The sequence below is a fragment of the Hemiscyllium ocellatum genome, chromosome 17 (genome assembly GCF_020745735.1).
Source record: "Hemiscyllium ocellatum isolate sHemOce1 chromosome 17, sHemOce1.pat.X.cur, whole genome shotgun sequence".
Lineage (NCBI taxonomy): Eukaryota > Metazoa > Chordata > Chondrichthyes > Orectolobiformes > Hemiscylliidae > Hemiscyllium > Hemiscyllium ocellatum.
This window is the reverse complement of record NC_083417.1, coordinates 71,078,004-71,098,136: the sequence shown is the minus strand read 5'-3', so window position 1 is coordinate 71,098,136 and position 20,133 is coordinate 71,078,004. Positions and strand designations below refer to the sequence as shown.

Genomic DNA, 20,133 nt, shown 5'->3' with positions numbered 1-20,133 from the left:
TTTCCACTTGGACATGACTTTAATGGGGTAGCTGGCATCAAACTTATTATGAGCCTTGTGAAAATAGAATATCAATATTTAACGTTCATTATTTGACTTTAATATTTTACACATTCCTGAACTAAACACAGCTTTATAAACAAAAAGGAGACTGTTAGTCTTAAATGGCTGCTCTGATCACCTTACAAGCGAGGCAAACCACATGGGAGAATATACAATAACTGACTGCCTCAGAATTTCCATGTTAATCAAGGAGCATTGGAATTCAAACAAAACAAGCTGCTGGTGAAGCTCAGCAGATTTGGAAGCATCCTGGAGATAAAACATTTGGAGTCCGGTGACTTTTCATCAGAACTGAACTTTGGAGGTCAGTGAGGTGTCAAGAAATTTGCATCTCCTGTTTTACACTTACACTTAAATGGTAACTTCACATGTTAAAGATGAAAGTTACTTGCAGAGTATTCAGTTGGAAAAGACAGTAGAGCTAGAGTGAGAAAGTACAAATATTTGCTTTAAGCAAAATGAGAGAGGAAGCAATATGGATCAAAAACTGCAAGGTTAAGGAAAATCCAAGGTCATTTTCTCTCTCGCTCTTTTAACTCAAGCTTGAATACACATTTAACAAAAAGCAATTTGGAGTAATAGCAATGATTTAGTGATGACTCTGGGACCACTGGTGCTTATCAAGGATGTAACCAGTCAAGTTGTTCGGGGGACCCAGTGGAAGTGTTTACTTGGATTTTCATAAAGTCATGAAGTTCTATATAAGAGATTAAGATTTAAAATTAAAGTGCATGGGATTGGGGATACTGTACTAACATGGATAGAGAACTGGTTGGCAGACAGAAAACGAAGAGAAGCAATAAAAGGTCTTTATCTGAGTGGCAGGCAGTGGCTAATGGTGTATGCAGATATCAGTGCTTGGATCCCAGTTATTCACATTATATATTAATGATTTCAATGAGGAAACTAAACATTGTATTTCTATATTTGCAGATGACAGAAAGCTGGGTGGGACGGTGAAGGATGAAGAGGTTAAAGAGATGCTTCAGTGTGATTTGGACACAAGTTGAGAGCGCAGACAAATGCATGGCAGATGAAGTATATTGTGTATAAATGTGATGTATCCAGTTTGGCAACGAAAACAGGAAAGCAGATTGTCCTCAGAACGGCGATAGATTGCGAAAGGGTCAGGTGCAACGAGACCTGGGTATCCTTGTGCACTAGTTGCTAAAGATAAGCATGCAGGTGCAGCAGGCAGTGAAGAAGCAAATGTTATGTTGGCCTTCAGAGAGTAAGGATTCAAGTACAGGAGTAGGGGAGTCTTGCTGCAATTATATAGGGCCTTGGTGAGATCACACCTGGAGTAGTGTGCACAATTGTACGCTCCACAAATAAGGATGGATGTTCTGGCTATGGAAGAAGTTCACAAGACTGATTCCTGGGATGGCAAGATGAGCATATGAAGAGAGTCTGAATCAGTTGGGACAATATTCACTGGAGTTTAGAAGAATGAGGGGTCATTTCACAGAAAGCTATAAAATTTGAACAGGACTAGACAGACTAAATAAAGGAAGGATGTTCCTGAACACTGGGGAGTCCAGAACAGGGGTCATAAGGATACAAGCTAGGCCATTTAGGACTGAGATGAGGAGACATTTCTTCATTCAGAGAGGTGACCCTGCAGAATTCTCTGCCATAGAAAATAGTTGAGGCCAAAACATTTAATGTTTCAAGAAGGAATTAGATATAGTTCTTCGGGCTGAAGGGATCAAAAGATTTGGGCAGGGAGCAGAACAGGGGTATTAAGTTAGATGATCATATTGAATGCTTCTATGGGACACTGGCAACTTCATAAACACAGAGGAAATAGGACAGAAGCTATGCAGTTGGAACATGTTTCTCTCCTGCAACTCAAAGACTATGTTAAAACAAACTGTTAACTATGATCTCCTTTACCTTTTATCTGTGCCAGACAGCCTTCACTTCCAACCTTCTTTGTAAATTCATTATTGTATTTTATCATGTGTGATGGTTGCCAGGTATTAAGTGATTTTTAATCCAATAGAAGGTTTGGGAATCAAAACTTTCTCATAGTTTTATGGAGAAGATAATGATGTTTTAAAAACTGATAGCATTAGCAAATGTCATGTCCCAGAGATTATGCCAGAGCATCAAAGGCCAATGACAGATTCTAAAAGGACAAATATTAGCATCTGTCATCTCACAGTTGTCTTCTTTTGTCATCTCTGCAGAAGTGTCAGCCTGATGCTAGCTACCTCTGGAAATATTCAGACAATCTACACTCTTCTTTGCAGTATCTGACATCTCTATCTTTATCATGGCTGTCATAAGCAGTGATTTATTCTCCACCCCATTGTTCAGTTAAGCATTTGTTTTCCTAACCTAGCTTTTTAATCAAACAGGTGTTTTCGTGATCTACTCTTGGGAGTTTAGTTGACTGAATAGCTGGCTTGTGATGAAAAATAACATCATAGCATGAACACAATTCCCACGTTGGCTGAGGTCAGTATGAAAATCCTGCATCTCAGCCTCACCTCTTTTCTGAAATGTGGTGACCCTCAGGTTAAATTCATTACAAAATTTAAAATCTGATTGAAGATTTGTAGCTCGGGTATCCGTTGTTGTGGGTCTGCTCGCCGAGCTGGAAGTTTTTGCTGCAAACGTTTCGTTCCCTGGCTAGGGAACATCATCAGTGCTGTTGGAGCCTCGTGTGAAGCGCTGCTTTGATGTTTCTTCCGGTATTTATATTGGTTTGTTCTTGCCGCTTCCGGGTGTCAGTTTCAGCTGCAGTGATTTGTATGTGGGGTCCAGGTCGATGAGTCTGTTGATGGATGTTCTTGCCGTTTCCGGGTGTCAGTTTCAGCTGTAGTGGTTTGTATATGGTGTCCAGGTCAATGTGTCTGTTGATGGAGTTTGGGGATGAATGCCATGCTTCTAGGAATTCTCTGGCTGTTCTCTGTCTGGCTTGTCCTATGATAGTGGTGTTTTCCCAGTCAAATTCATGTTGCTGGTTGTCTGAGTGTATGGCTACTAGAGATAGCTGGTCGTGTCGTTTTGTGGCTAGCTGATGTTCATGGATGCGGATTGTTAGCTGTCTTCCTGTTTGTCCTATATAGTGTTTTGTGCAGTCCTTGCATGGTATTTTGTAAACTACGTTAGTTTGGCTCATGCTGGGTATTGGGTCCTTTGTTCTAGTGAGTTGTTGTCTGAGCGTGGATGTTGGCTTGTGTGCTGTTATGAGTCCTAAGGGTCGCAGTAGTCTGGCTGTCAGTTCTGAGACGCTCCTGACGTACGGTAGAGTGGCTAGTCCTTTTGGTTGTGGCATGTCCTCGTTCCTCGGTCTATCTCTTAGGCATCTGGTGATAAAGTTGCATGGGTATCCGTTTTTGGCGAATACCTTGTATAGATGTTCCTCTTCCTCTTTTCGCAGTTCTGGTGTACTGCAGTGTGTTGTGGCCCTTTTGAATGGTGTCCTGATGCAGCATCGTTTGTGTGTGTTGGGGTGGTTACTTTCATAGTTTAAGACTTGGTCTGTGTGTGTTGGTTTCCTGTGTACCCTTGTGGTGAATTCTCCGTTGGGTGTTCTCTCTACTAACACGTCTAGGAATGGGAGTTGGCTATCCTTTTCCTCTTCTCGTGTGAATCGGATTCCTATTCCTGCGAATACCATGCAAGGACTGCACAAAACACTATATAGGACAAACAGGAAGACAGCTAACAATCTGCATCCATGAACATCAGCTAGCCACAAAATGACACGGCCAGCTATCCCTAGTAGCCATACATTCAGACAACAAGCAACATGAATTTGACTGGGAAAACACTACCATCATAGGACAAGCCAGACAGAGAACAGCCAGAGAATTCCTAGAAGCATGGCATTCATCCCCAAACTCCATCAACAGACACATCGACCTGGACCCCACATACAAATCACTGCAGCTGAAACTGACACCCGGAAGCGGCAAGAACAAACCAATATAAATACCGGAAGAAACATCAAAGCAGCGCTTCACACGAGGCTCCAACAGCACTGATGATGTTCCCTAGCCAGGGAACGAAACGTTTGCAGCAAAAACTTCCAGCTCGGCGAGCAGAACCACAACATCATTACAAAATGCCACTTTCACTTCATTCCTATACAGGGGCATCACATTCAACTTCAAATCCAAGTACTTTTAATAATTCGAAGGCTTTAGACTGCAATGCTAAATTTTTTACTTTATTTCCTTATTTTCTATTTTGTACCTCAGTACCTTGTACATAACACAGTGCCAAGAATGGCAACTATGTACACTTTTATCCCTGTATTTGAATACACGTGACAATGAAGCTTAATTCTAATTCTAATTCAAAATAGTAAATTCTCTTACCTGCTCCATTCCAATGGGTCACCTGCACGGAAGGACCAGCGATACTTTACTGGCAGGGGACTGCAGTTTGTCATCTCCACATAGCGCACTACCTCAGTATCATTTATGATACAACCAAAGTCCACTGTAGAAGTTTCAAAGTGCAGGTTTGGGAAGTGTACTTCTCCTCTCAACACCACATAATCTATGTGTGGGTGCTCCAAGTACCGGATTGTCAGAATCTCCTCTATTACACGACTGTGCAAGTCATCCTTATATGATGGGTCAAATTGGATTAACAGCTGAAGGTGCTCATCTGCATCCAGTTTAACAGTCTGGGTGGAGAAAAGGTGCCATGAATTACAAGGATTAGAGTATTGTTAACAGCCCCAGAACTGTAAACATCAAAATATGTCACCAGTGTAAGAAATGCAGAACATTTGAAGGATTAGACATTGAATTAACTGCTCCGTTTGCAACAGATTATTAAGGCATTCCAGTTCTTCAAAACAATGATACTGCTAAGGTATACTTGTTACTAACATAATATAAAACATGCTGAAAGAGAACGCTGAAGCCTTCTATTGCTATCCTTTATTACTGTCATATTCACGAGATCACAAAAACTCTCAAAACATTTTCAACCCAATGTGATCGCTCAAGCCCATAAAGATGCCATGGTCAGACAGGCAGGCAACAAATTCTATCCCACACAAAAAGTATCGTTGTCACTTTAGACAATTATGCTGTCCCATTGACATGGAAACAAAATGAGGTCAGGCAGGAAGTGTCTTCAGCAGGGAAATAGGTGTTTACAGGTTGAGGAGACTTTTTCTAAAAAAAACACTTGCATTCATTCATGGAACAGGTGCATCACGATGAAGGCCTGAATTTAACATCCAACTCAAAGTGTACTTGAAAAACTGGGTAAAGGGCCACTTTCTTCAACCACTGCAGCCTACGTGGTCTACATACACCCACAGTATTTTAGAGAAGGAGTTCTGGAAAATTGATCAAGTGCATTTGAAGGAAATGCTGCATAGTTCCAAGCCAGGAATATGTCTGACTCAGAGAGGAACGGGAAGGTGGGGTTTTACAATGCACCGGCTGCCCTTGATTATTCTAGGTGGTAAAGCTATGAATTTGGGATGTGCTGTCCATGAAGACTTCTGAGCTGGTGAAGTTCATCTTGATTGAAATCATCGCACCATACCATATCAGCAAGAGGGGAACAGCAGTGATAGAGCGTTCATCAAGTAAACCACCTTGCCTTGGACAGTATCAAGCTTAAGTTTTCAAGCTGCAAACATTCAGCAATGGAAAGTATTTCACCACCCTCTTAACTTTGGTAGCGAAGGGAAGACACTGGGGAGACAAGTCAGCTGCTACAGAATTACCCAGACTCACACGTGGTCTTGTAGCTATGATACTATGCAGTTGCTCCACTTAAATTGTCGATCAATGATGACCTTGGATGCCAATGATGTCATGGGAAGGTGGTTAGACTTTCTCACTTGGTGGAGAAGATCATTTCTTTGCGTGAGTGACGCAACTGTTAATTGTTCCTTATCAGTCAAAGCCTGACGCTTTTCAGGGCTTCCAGCATGTGGGGAGGTGGTGTAATGAGATCAAGAGTGAGTTATCCTCGTGAACGTAAACTGAGTATTGGTGAGCAGGTTATTAGTAACTAAATGTTGCTTGATAGTACTGTCAATGCTATTCTCCATTCATTTTGCTATGCTTTAGAGTTAGTTGATGGTCTAATGAATTGACTACATGTATTTGACCTGTCTTTTGAAGATAGGCCATATATTAATCATTTTTCAGTTTGTCAACTAGGCACTAGTGTTATAATACAGCAAAACAACTTGGCTGAGGCATGGACAGCCCTGAAACAGAGGATTTTAGCATTACAATCAAGATGCTGTCTGATCCCTGGGCTCTGCTGTATTTCGTACACTCAGATATTCCTTGAAATCACAGGGAGTGAATTGTCTGCTTGAATTCAGATGTCTTTGTAGGTAAAAACTCGGAAGGATGTTGTGAAACTTGAAAGTGTTCAGAAAAAATTTACAAGGACATTGTTAGGATTGGGGGGGTTTGAACTATGGAGAGAGGATGAATAGCCTGGGGTTGTTTTCCCTGGAGCGTCAGAGGCTGAGGGGTGGCCTTATAGAGGTTTGTAGAGTCATGAGGGGCACGAATAGGAAAAATAGACAAGGTCTTTCCCTGGGGTGGAGGAGTCCAGACTAGAGGGCATAGGTTTAACATGAGAGGGGAAACATTGAAAAGGGACCTAAGGGACAACTTTTTCACATAGAGGCTGGTGCGCGTGTGGAATGAGCTGTCAAAGGAAGTGGTGGAGGCTGGTATGATTACAACATTTAAAAGGCATCTGGATGGGTATTTGAATAGGAAGGGTTTTGAGGGATATGCGCCAATTGCTGGCAAATGGGACTAAATTAATTTAGGATATATCGTTTCCATGCTGTATATCACTAATTCTCTCTTATGACTCTAAAGAGGACCAGGTAGATAGTTCATGTAGCATCTTAGGTTAAAAATGGTTGCAAGTCTGTCAGCCATGTCTTTTGCTCTGATATGCTGAATTGCTTCATCATTGAAGATTGGGACTGTCATGAGGTTTCCTTTTCCTCTGATTAATTGTTTAACTGACCATAGCCATTCACAAATGGTTTTGGCAGAACTATAGGGCTTTAATCTGATGCACTGGGTGCAGGGATTGTGAATGTTGCTTCCACGGTTGAACAATCACCTGCCAGATTCCTGTGTTACACTTTCACCACTTTTGAGTAGTGCTGTATCAGGTATACTCCACTACAATCCTTCATTGGTTGCTTGGATTGACAATAATTGTGGAATGAAGGATATGTTTGCCCACATGGTTAATGATTGTGGAGGATTTAAATTCTGCTATTAATTATGGTTTGTTTGCCCCTCACACGAGTCAATTCTGAGCTGCTAGATTTATTGATCTTATATTTAGTACAGTGGCAATTCCAAACACAATGCAGTATGTCTGCAATGTGAATTCAGAACAGTACACCATTACTAATGTGCAAATGTATGCAACAGATTGATTTGAGTGATTACAATGGTTTTATCCTCATGCTGGTTCTCTAAGTCCTCCAGGAGTTAGCTATTTTGGTTTGTTGTGGTACTACTGGTCTGCATTCAGAGGACAATCTAAGTCTTCAGCCTCCCTTCACTACAATGTTTAATATGCAAAAGTACAGATTAATTTGTTGTTTAGTGGGTGTTAAACAGCAGATTTACTGACCTAAGTTTGACCTGAAGGTACACCTTAAAAGGTTGGAGAAGCATTTAACAGGTGAAACTGGTGATTAGGAGAGCAGAGAGCAGAGTCAGTTATTGGTCTGAAAAGGTACTGAAATAATTGGAAAGACATTTAAGAGTGACAGGTGTTAACACAGATATTGATCAGATAAGAGGATGTTTAGTAGGTTTCTGAGAACGTGGGCGGCACGGTGGCACAGTGGTTAGCACTGCTGCCTCACAGCGCTTGAGACCCGGGTTCAATTCCCGACTCAGGCGACTGACTGTGTGGCGTTTGCACGTTCTCCCCGTGTCTGCGTGGGTTTCCTCCGGGTGCTCCGGTTTCCTCCCACAGTCCAAAGATGTGCGGGTTAGGTGAATTGGCCATTCTAAATTGCCCGTAGTGTTAGGTAAGGGGTAGATGTAAGGGTTTGGGTGGGTTGCGCTTCGGCGGGTCAGTGTGGACTTGTTGGGCCGAAGGGCCTGTTTCCACACTGTAAGTAATCTAATCTAATCTAAAAAAAAATAGAAAAATACAGCGCAGTACAGGCCCTTCGGCCCTCGATGTTGCGCCAACCGAAGCATACCTAATCTACGCTAGCCCAATAACCTCCATATGCTTATCCAATGCCCGCTCTTAAATGACCATAAAGAGGGAGAGTCCACCACTGATACTGGCAGGGCATTCCATGAACTCACAACCCACTGAGTAAAGAATCTACCCCTAACATCTATCCTATACCAACCTCTCCTTAATTTAAAGCTGTGTCCCCTAGTAACAACTGACTCCATACGCAGAAAAAGGTTCTCACTGTCAACCCTATCTAAACCCCTAATCATCTTGTACACCTCTATCAAATCTCCCCTAAACCTTCTTTTCTCCAATGAGAACAGCCCCAAGTGCCTCAGCCTTTCCTCATACGATCTTCCTACCATGGTCACTAATATAAAATGGGTGCTAAAGTTAGAGAGACACCAAGAGAAAATTTGGTTAGTATTCTTTTTAGGATTTTCTTCATTGTTCAAATGATGTGCATCTCCCATAACCTCAAAACGTCATTCAGAACTAGAAAATTCTGCGGCATTGATGCATTTAATAGGATGTGCTCACTTACTCTGTCCACAAACCTGTCACAGAGCACAGACCAGCCCAAGGGTCGTGATGCCCCTGCTGGGGATAGCTGGCATTAAGTATCTCAAAGATCAGGGAAGGTGGGGGAGTCTCTCATCTTGACAGGGTCAGAAATCACATGACACCAGGTTATAGTCCAACATGTTTAATTTGAAATCACACGCTTTTAGAGCACTACTTCTTTGTCAAGTGGAGTGGGTAGGGGCGGAAGTGGGTAGGGTTGGGGGAAGAAAAGGGGGGTGGAAAGGGAGGGGAAGGAGATTGGGACTGGGAGGTGAAAGGTCAGGGCTTGGGAGAATCGAAGAACTAGAGGTTGTAGCAATAGGGATGAAAGAGAGCCAGGGTAGAGCGCAGAAAGGAGACAATGGGGAAGAACCTGGCCCCTGAGTCCTGGACCTTGCTGGTCGCTTCCACCCTCTGTCTTCTTGGCCATTCTCAATCCAGGGAAATTCCCCCCACCTCCGTTATCACTCTGTGTGGGATCACCCCCTCCCTTCCCGTTCTCACTCCGTGTGGGATCACACCCTCCCTTCCCGTTGACCCCAAGTTCAAAATCACAAATGCTCCCCTCAGCGTTTGCAGTTTGGCATTTGCCTACGACGTCATATGTAAAATAGATATATGGGTGTGTTTGAATGAGCACACATGTAATTGAACGCAGTTTCAGTGTCAGTAAACGCTGCCAAGTTTGAAATAGTTCCACTCTAAGGCACCCTTGGAAACGGGATAAGGATTCAAAAACAAGTGTATCTCAATCCCAGACAATGAAGTTGTTCAAGCCACACTCCTAAAAGACTCCTAATACCAGAATATCAAAGTGGAAAGTGCAAAGAGCTGAAAATGTGTTGCTCCAGCATCTGCAGTCCTCACTTTCTCTTCCAGAAAATGCAAAGATTCAAGCATAAAGTTTGTGTCACTTCATCATCTCATACATTATCAAAATTTATCTAAAATTCTTAATTTTAAATAACAGAGCTCTTAAAAGAGTAAATTTCATCTTGGAATCCAGCTGATGAGAAAAATCAATCTCTCACTTAATAAACAGATGATGAAACTTGTGATCATACCAAAGCTTCAGTAACATAGATACAAACTATCAGAGCACCAATGTTTAATTAGTATCTTTTAGTAATTCCCATCAAACAATCAATACATGATATTTCCATAAGCTAGTGTTCTCGAGCAGTAAATTTGATTGAAAATGGCAATTTTCTTCTACCTTTGAAATGATTGTTGTCTCATGATCCATGCTTTCTATAATTCCAAATGGTCCTTCCATCTTCAGGATCAAGGTCAATGGCAATGGGGATATGTTCTTCAAAGTAAGAGGTGTGTACTGAGGAACCAGCTTGACATGTTTGGGCTGCAGGCATAAAAAGATAGACTCAGGTTTTTAGAATAGGAGCTACCACAACACACATGAAAGGTTCCCTGGCCTACGCTGGCTCCCACTTAAAGTAACATTTCAATGCTCATTTTCTAATTCTCATGTCCTTCTCGTGTGTCATTCCTCCCTATCTCTATAATCTCCTACAATCCCTATAATCTTCCAAAATATCTGTGTATCTTCAACTCTGGTTTCTTGATCATGCCTGACTTTAATTGTCTCACCACTGGTGGCTGTGCCTTCAGCTGCAGAAATCCCAGACCCTTGAATTCCTTAATCTTTTTCACGTCTTGTGTTTTTTAAGATGCAACTGTTGATGAAGCTTTCAGTCACCAGTGTCTCCTCATACAGCCTGATATCAATCATTGCTTGATAACATTCTTTTTATGCATCTTAAGATATTTTACTATGTCAAAGGTGCTATATAAGTACAAGTTACTATCCTTGTTTTAGGGTATTATTATATCTTTGACATCCTCTATCATAGGTGTTTTCTACCATAACATATACCAATTCACTTGCAGACAAATTTTGTTGCAGTTTTGAGGGTATCTCCCAACAACTGGAGACACAATGAGAGACCTGTGCTTACTCCATCCAGGATGAACCCTGGGATTCTGAACAGCATCAGCCATTATGCTAAGTCGTGCCATCATAGTGAGGCAATGGTTACCACCAGAAGGACATTCCTCTCCCCTCAGCTTCAAGTCCAAGACTCAGGCCACAGGTATCCAGATCCTGGACCAAAGGGAAATACATGCCAGAGTGATCTGCCTGGTTTTAGATGCTGGGCTAATCCCCTGATGTGGTTCCTAACTGGCAACTAAGAGCCTGTCCATCCAAAACCTAATGCTGATGGAGAGGAGAAGACAGCAGGGTTCGGGTACATCGTGCCAATGTTTACTGTAAACCATGCAGCTGTGCAGACTCAGTGAATGCGTTGAGTCGTGATAAAGGGTCTTGCCCAAAACATGGACTCTCCTGTTCCTCTGGCGCTGCTTGACCTGTCGTGCTTTTTCCAGTTCTACATTTTATCGACTCTCACTTTCCAGTATCTGCAGCTCTCACCCTCTCTAATGCATTGACTTTCAGTTTCAGACGTTGTGGCTGCATACCTGGCCCACATAAATGACTAGCAAAGATGTGCACACCATTCTCCTAACCCACATCATGTGATTAGCATTCCACTGATAGGAAGTGTTGAGGATACTGGCATTGTGCCAGATTACATTAATCCTTGTTTTCCCTTTATTATCCATTCAATAGGGTTTCCCTATTAATGAAAAGATCCATAAGAGGCTTTACAGAAAAGATGAAGCACACCAAAGAGGAACATTATGTCCTCATGCCTCTTTGAATCTGTGACTATCCAGACTGACAGCTGGAGCCTCTTGACACAATCCACTTCACATTCAGCCCAAGGAAACAACCATCAATGAAAACAATTCAAACAAAATGGTCAGCACCTCTGCTATTTATCACAGTTCAATAAGACTGCTACTGAAATAAATTCAGATGCTACATTTTTCTCAAAGAATTATGGAAAGTGTACTTAAATAAGCAAAGGACGAGTTTATATCTAAGGTCATGTTTGTTCTAGTAGCAGCATGCTAATGAACACTTTGGATTGTACCCAGAATTAGTTGGTGGCATCAGAAGATTTCAGTGACCTAAAACAAGCAATCATCTGAAGCATAACAGTCAGGGGCACTAAAATACAAGCCGGATAAATGTACATGTTTGACCTAAGGTAGACGAGTCCCCAGGTCCGGATGGGATCTACCCCAGGTTACTGAGGGAAGCGAGAGAGGAAATAGCTAGGGCCTTAACAGATATCTTTGCAGCATCCTTGAACATGGGTGAGGTCCCGGAGGAGTGTAGAATTACCAATGTTGTCCCCTTGCTTTAAGAAGGGTAGCAGGGATACTCCAGGTAATTATATCTGGTGACCCTAACGCCAGTGGTAGGAAAGCTGCTGGAAAAGATACTGAAGGAGAGGATCTATTAACGTTTGGGTGAAAATGAGCTTATCAGTGATTGGCAACATGGTTTTGTGCAGGGAAGGTTATACCTTACCAATTAAATAGAATTTGTTGAGGAAATGACAAAGTTGATTGATGAGGGAAGGATTGCAGATGTCATATACTTTAGTAAGGAATTTGATAAGGTTTCCCATGAGATGCTGATGGAGAAAGTGAAGTCGCATGAGGTCCAGGTGTTCTGATTAGATGGATAGAGAACTGGCTGGGCAACAGGAGACAGAGAATAGTAGTGGAAGGGAGTTTCTCAAAATGGAGAACTGTGACCTGTGGTGCTCCACAGGGATCCATGCTAGGACTACTGTTATATGGGATATATCATAAATGATCTGGAGGAAGGTACATGTGGTCTGATTAGCAAGTCTGCAGATGACACTAAGATTGGTGGAATAGCAGATAGTGAAGGGGATTGTCAAAGAATGCAGCAGATTATAGATAGATTGGAGAGTTGGGCAGAGAAATGGCCAATGGAGTTCAATTCGGGCAAATGCGAGATAATGCATTTTGGATCATCCAATTCAAGAGCAAATTATATAGTAAATGGAAAAGACCTGGGGAAAATTGATGTACAGAGAACTCTGGGTGTTCAGATCCATTGTACCCTGAGGGTGGCAACGCAGGTTGATAGTGGTGAAGGCAGCATATGGCATGCTGTCCTTCATCGGACAGGGTATTGAATACAAGAGTTGGCAGGTCATGTTACAGTTGTAAAGCTTTGTTTCGGCCACATTTGGAATACTGTGTACAGTTCTGGTCGCCACATTACCAACGGATGTGGCTGCTTTGGAGAGGGTATAGGAGAGGTTCACCAGGATGTTGCCTGGTATGAAGGGAGTTTGCTATGAAGAGAGCTTGAGTAGATTAGTACTATTTTCATTAGAAAAGTGGAGTTTGAGGGGGGACCTGACTGAGGTCCACAAATCATGAGGTATAGACAGGATGGATAGCAAGAAGTTTTTTCCTCAGAGTGGGGGCTCAATTACTAGGGAATCACGATTTCCAGGTGACAGGGGAAAGTTTAAGGGAGATATTCGCGGAAGGTTCTGTACACAGAGGGTGGTGGGTGCCTGGAACATGTTGCCAGTGGAGGTGGTACAGATGGGCATGATAGCATCAAGTAAGATGTATCTGACAGATACGTGAATGGGCAGGGAGCAGAGGGACACAGATCCTTGGAAAATAGGTGGTAGGTTTAGATAAAGGATCTGGATCAGTGCAGGCTTGGAGGGCTTGTTCCTGTGCTGTCATTTTCTTTGTTCTTTGAAATCATGTCTAACAAATTTGATTAAATTCTTTAAGGAGATGATTAGGTGTGTAGATGAGAGCAGTGCAGTTGATTAATTTACAAGGACATCAGTAAGGCTTTTGACAAGGTCTTGCACAACAGACTGGTTAAGAAGTTAACAACCCATGGGATCCAGGGCAATTTGGCAAACTGAATCCAATATTGGTGCAGCACAGGAAGCAGAAGATGAAGGTATTTTTGTGGCTGGGGACCTGCATCCAGAGGCATACCACAGGCTTCAGTGCTGAGTCCCCTGTTATTTGTGCTGTACATTAATGAATGAGACAAGATTGTAGGAGGAATGATCGATACATTCACAGATGAAACAAAAATTTGTGTTGCAGTGCAGTGAAGAGGAAAGTCTTAGACTCAAAGATGATGTGATTGGTCGAACAGTAGCAAATGGAATTTAACCCTGAAAAGTATGAGCTGATGCATTTTGGAAGGACTAACCGGCAAGACAACACACATTGATGGAAGTACAGAGGATCAGAGGTTCCTTAGTCCATATATCCTTGAAGGCAGCAGGATAGTAGATACGGTGATTAAGAAGGCATATGGATTACTTGCCTTTGTTCATCAAGGCACTGAATACAACAGTAAGGAAGGTATGACAGGGCTGTGTATGCTAGTTAGGCCACAGATTGAGTACAAGCTGTCACTCTCATTGCCATACCACAGGAAGGATGGGATTGTGTTCGAGAGGGTGCAGAAGAGATTCACTATGTTGACTGGGCTGGAGTGATCCACCTATGAAGAGAGACTAGATAGGCTGGAGTTAATTTTTGGAAAGCACAGAAGAATGAGGGGAAATCTGATTGAGATAACACAAAGAACAAAGGACAGTACAGCACAAGAACAGGCCCTTCAACAAGCCTGCGCTGACATGATGTCTTTCTAAACTAAAAGTTTTTTTTGTCTTCACACTGTCCACACCCCTCTATTTCCTGCCTATTGTATATATCTGTCAAGACACCTCTGAAATGTTGTTGTTGTATCTGCCTTCATCACTTCCTCCGGCAGTGCATTCCAGTCACTTACCATCCGGTGTGTAAAAACAAAACCTGCCTCTCGCATCTCCTTTAAACTTACTCCCTTTTACCTTAAACTATATCCCCTAGTAACTGACATCTCTACCGTGGGAAAAAGACTCTGACTATCTTTTCTGTCCATGCCTTTCAATTTTGTAAACTTCTATCAGGTCACCCCTTAGCCTCCAACATTCAAGTGAAAATGAATCAGGTTAGTCCAACCACTTCTCATAATACTCTCCTAACGAGGTAACTTCCTGGTAAACCTTCTCTGTACCCTCTCCAAAACTCCAGTAGTATGGTGGCCAGAGTTATACACAATATTCCAAATGTGGCCCAACAATCAGAGTTACAACATGACTTGCCATTGTTTATATCTAAGTCCTAACTGATGAAGGCAAGCTTACCTCATGTCTTCTTGGACAGAGGTCTCCGATCCCAAAATTACTCTTCTTTCATCCTCTGCTTCCTGCCACTACACCAATTTTGAATCCAATTTGCCAAACTGCCCTGGATCCCATGAGCTCTCAGCTTCTTAACCAGTCTGCCATGCAAGATCTTGTCCAAAGCCTTAATGAAGTCCATGTAAATTAATCAACTATTCTATTCCCACCTACACGCCTAGTCATCTCTTTGAAAAATTCAGTCAAATATATTAGACATGATTTCCCCTCACAAAGCCATGCTTACCAAGCCTTCCTGAGCATCTTACCCAATTGTGTTGCCACTTTCAGGGAACTATGGACCTGTAAGCCTAGATCCCTAGAAAACAGTTGACATTTCGAGTCCAGTGTTTACATTTTGAATAGCTAGACGCTTGATGACTGACACAGACACAGTGGGCCAAAGGGCCTCCTTCTTTATTGTAAAAACTCTGTGACTTTAGCTTTGGACACCTGTTCCTCCTCTCCTGATCCAGATTTCTGATATCACCATAAAATTATATTTCCACGAGGCAATCTGCATGTGTAACTCCCTAGTATTATTTAGTATATGCTATGCATTCACACACATATTTAGATGTCATTACTTTCTCCCTCACTCTGCCTTCACCTATTCACTTTCTGTCCTCTCTCCTAATGCTATCTGTCTCTTAGTATTTTGTACATCCTGGCATTAACTTGTAAGTTTTTCTTCGGGTTCTCACATCCCTGGCAGCTTTGTACAAACCCTGCCCAACAGCACAGCAAAACATCCTGCAAGGATCTCAGGCCTAACACTATTTTGGTGCAACATGTTTTACTTTTCCAGATGCCATCTTCTCCAGGGTCAGTACCAGTGGCCCAATATTCTGTACCATTTTTCCAGTTACACATTCATCTGCCTTGTTTTCCCATTTCTTTTCTCACTTTTACCTGACACTGAGAGTAATTTGGACATTACTACATTTGAGGACCTGTTTATGATTTTTGTATGTAGCTCTCCAAATTCTGAATGGAGGACCGCAATGCTCCTTCCTATCTAGGTCTTTGGTACAAATGTGGACCATGCCACCCTGTGGCCCAACCTTTCAATTCCCCCTCCCACTCTGCCGAGTACATGGAGGTCCTGGGCCTCTTTCACTGCCGCTCCCTCACCACCAGACGCCTGGAGGAAGAACGCCTCATCTTTTGCCTCGGAACACTTCAACCCCAGGGCATCAATGTGGACTTCAACAGTTTCCTCATTTCCCCTTCCCCCACCTCACCCTAGTTCCAAACGTCCAGCTCAGCACTGTCCCCATGACTTGTCCTACCTGCCTATCTCCTTTTCCACCTATCCACTCCACCCTCTCCTCCCTGACCTATCACCTTCATCCCCTCCCCCACTCACCCATTGTACTCTATGCTACATTCTCCCCACCCCCACCCTCCTCTAGCTTATCTCTCCATGCTTCAGGCTCACTGCCTTTATTCCTATTGAAGGGCTTTTGCCCAAAAAGTCAATTTCGCTGCTCCTTGGATGCTGCCTGAACTGCTGTGCGTGCTCTTCCAGCACCACTAATCCAGAATCTGGTTTCCAGCATCTGCAGTCATTGTTTTTACCTCATGATCTGTCTGTTCACCCTCTCCAAGAAGCATGTCCTGCATTGCCTCAGTGACATTCTATCATGTAGGGTCACATCTCTGACCATAGAGAGACCTGTCAATTCTTCTTATCAATGAATCCTCCATTACTATTGCTCTTCTTACTCCACTTTTCTACAGCCAAGATGCTCATGGGTGGCACAAATGTGGCTGTGACTACACTACCTTGAGCCAGCTCCTTTATCAGGTTCAAAAACAGAGCTAGATGTCAGGACACTCTAGCACTTGTTATCTGCTTCTCTTGAACCACCTCTCTTAATGTCGTATTGATATAGCAGTCAGTTTTGCAGATGTGTCACAGTGACTCCAGCGGTGATGCAAGCTCTCAAACTCTGAGCTCATGTTTCTACATGAGGTCTTCTTGGACAATGGTAGGGTCCATGGCCTCCCACACATAACAGGCCTCACATTCTACCAACTGAGCAGTGCTGCCTTGCCTTTAATTGATTTCCCTTATTTTATTCGGCTTTGGATTACATGTATTACTTTGTTGTATTGGCCCTTGTTTTTGGCATTTTTCAGTTAACTCCAAATAAAGCTGTTTCTTTAAAAATAACATGCTTGTCTAACTTACAGCAATTGAAAGACAGTTCGCAATGGCAAATTCTGGCTGACAAATTAGCTTTTGTGATTTCTTTTTTTTTGCTGAACGTGGGAAAGGTTTATAGCTTTCTTCTGCAAACTAAAACAATTGTAAATTTTAAATTGAAGACTGATATTTGATATCCTAAAGTGTTAAGGATACAGACCAAAGGCGAATACCTGATGTTAGATTGCAGCTCAGCCAAAATCTCAGTAAACAGTAGAGTGGTAGAACTGCTTCACAAAATTGGTCATCTTCGGTTTTTATCTTGTGACTATTAGTTGTCATTTGTTGCCTGGTTTCAATACTTTAACAACATGTGTATAAATACTTGAATTTAGTGGAGGTGGTACAATTTTCCAAAGTAATTCAAGTCTTCTGGAATTGTGACAGAAATAACAGAGGTATGGAAGCTCCCTCTTCTAAATAGCAAATGTGTTTTTCTCCCCTGACATGGAATGAACTCAAGAAGTCATTGCTGATCCACATGCAGAACCAAATCATTAGTTTACTGCTTTAATGCTATTTTGAAACAATTGAGTAAATCCTAAACTGCAGGATATATCTGGTCATAGGTGTTTACTGCAAAACCATATCTTTATGAACCATTCTTAGAACAGTATAGCTTTGTTGCAGATACACTCAAAGTATTTCCTACATGTCCCACAGTAGGTGGCAAATAAAGCACAAACAGCCGATACATTTGTTATCAATTACCTTCTCAACTCTGAAGTTCAAGTGCTTTGGTGAAAGCTCTAGGACAGGGGCAATGAACTCACAGTGTACATTCACTCTCATTATTCTCTGCTTGCCAGACTGCTGGCCGATAATAGCATCACATATGAGCTGTCCATCGACAACCTGCAGAGTAACAAATGGTGACAATGAGAAGTGTTAAGAGATTCTGGCAGATTCTGGAGTTTGTCACATGGTGATTAATTTAGTTTTGCATTCAAGGATGTGATAGCTTGAGTGTTTTCATATTCCAAAGGGAAAAAACAGACCTGTTTCACCATATCTGAGTTGTCAGGGATTAAATATATTGGCTCAGACCTTTCAGTCAGTGTTGAAACTGAGCATAATAACCTGATTCTCTGTGACCCAAACCTTACGCAATTTTCAGCTGGGTTGCAGAAGACAGATTGTATACGTTGTGGTGTTCAATTCATTTGTGCTGGTCAATTTCTGAGACCAGGTGTTAACTAGAAATTCATTTCTGTGGTAAGCATCCAGGTAAGCTCCAAATGCTCTCAGGCAAGTCTCTAACACTGACATCAGTTTGACATGCTTACAGCGTGTGTTCAACCATTGCTTCTCAGCACCCACACCCCACAGGCTTGACAATAGCACACAAAAGACAGAACAGTCTATAGGTAATTAAGCAGGAGGATGGGAAGCTAAATTGTAGTTCAAGTATAGAGGAGGTTGAGGGTAGTGAGGTCAGAAATAAGTTTTCAAGGTCTGAAGAGGACACCAGCAAGCAAGAAGTAGGTTTGAAGTGTGTCTGCTTCAACGCTGCAGCATCGAGAATAAGGGAGGTGAAATTGCAGCAAGGGTTGGTATCTGGACTTTGATGTTGTGACCATTTCAGAGACATGGATAGAGCACGGACAGGGATGGTTGTTGCAGGTTCTGGGATTGAGATGTTTCAGTAAGAACAGAGAAGATGGTAAAGGGTGGGGATGGGGTATTGGCATTGTTAGTCAAGGACAGCAGAAAGGACATTTGAGGACTCGTCTGCTGAGGTAGGATGGGTTGAGGTTAGAAACAAAAAAGGAGAGGTCATCCAGTTGGGGGTTTTCAAGAGGCCTCCGAATAGTTCCAGAGATATCAAGGAAAGGATAGCAAAGATGATTCTCCACATCAGTGTGACAGGGTAGTTGCTATGGGTGACTATAACTTTCCAAATATTGACTGGGAATACTATACTTCAAATACTTTAGATGGGTCAGTTTTTGTTAGTGTGTGCAGGAGGGTTTCCTGACAGAGTATGTGGACAGGCCAAAAAGGAGCAAGACCATTATTAGATTTGGTACTGGGCAATGAACCCAGCCAGTTGTTAGGTTTGGAGGTAGATGGGCACTTTGGTGATAATGACCATAATTCAGTTATGTTTATTTTAGCAATGGAATATACTACAGAGCAAGAGTTATAGCTTGGAAAAAGGCAATTACTATGCAATGAGGCAAGATTTAGAATGCATAGGATGGGGAAGGAAACTGCAGGGATTGGGCATAATTAAAATGTGGAGCTTATTCAAGCAACAGCTACTGCGGGTCATTGATAAGTATGTACCTGTGAGGCAGGGAAGTTGTTGTTGAGCGCGGGAGCTGTGGTTTCCTAAGGAAGTTGAATCTCTTGTCAAGAGAAAGAAGAAGACTTACATAAGGATGAGATATGAAGGCTCAGTTAGGGCGATTGAAAGTTACAAGTTTGCCAAGAAAGACCTAAAGAGAGAGATAAGAAGAGCCAGGAGGGGACATGAGAAGTTGTTGACAGATAGGAACAAGGAAAACCCTAAAGCTTTCTATGGGTATGTCAGGAATAAAAGAATGACTAGAGTAAGATCAGGGCCAGTCCAGGACAGTCTTGAGAAGTTGTGCACGGATTCAGAGGAGATAGGAGAAGCGCTAAAGGAATTTTTTTTTTGTCAGTATTCATACTTTAAAGATACAATGTTGCCGAGAGGAATACTGAAATACAGGCTAATAGACTAGACGGGATTGATGTTCGTAAGAAGAGGTGATAGCAATTCTGGAAAGTAGGTAAGTCCTCTGGGCTGGATGGGATTTATCCTGAGATTCTCTGGGAAGCCAGGGAGGGGATTGCAGAACCTTTGGCTTTGATCTTTATGTCATCATTGTCTACAGGAATATTGCCAGAAGACTAGAGGATAGCAAATGTTGTCCCCATGTTCAAGAAGGGGAGTAGAGACAA

At 42.3% G+C, this 20,133-nt stretch overlaps 1 protein-coding gene across 1 annotated transcript in view; it reads right to left on the bottom strand.

Moving 5' to 3' along the window:
- The window catches only part of hydin (HYDIN axonemal central pair apparatus protein), an 888,678-nt gene that overhangs the window by 389,506 nt on the left and 479,039 nt on the right, over positions 1-20,133 (bottom strand). Inside the window, exons 22-24 of the mRNA XM_060837518.1 lie at positions 17,914-18,057; positions 10,025-10,168; positions 4,398-4,711 (exon numbers count right to left, since the gene is read on the bottom strand). Of these exons, the coding sequence (XP_060693501.1) occupies positions 4,398-4,711; positions 10,025-10,168; positions 17,914-18,057 (602 nt within the window). The remainder of the gene's footprint in view (positions 1-4,397; positions 4,712-10,024; positions 10,169-17,913; positions 18,058-20,133) is intronic.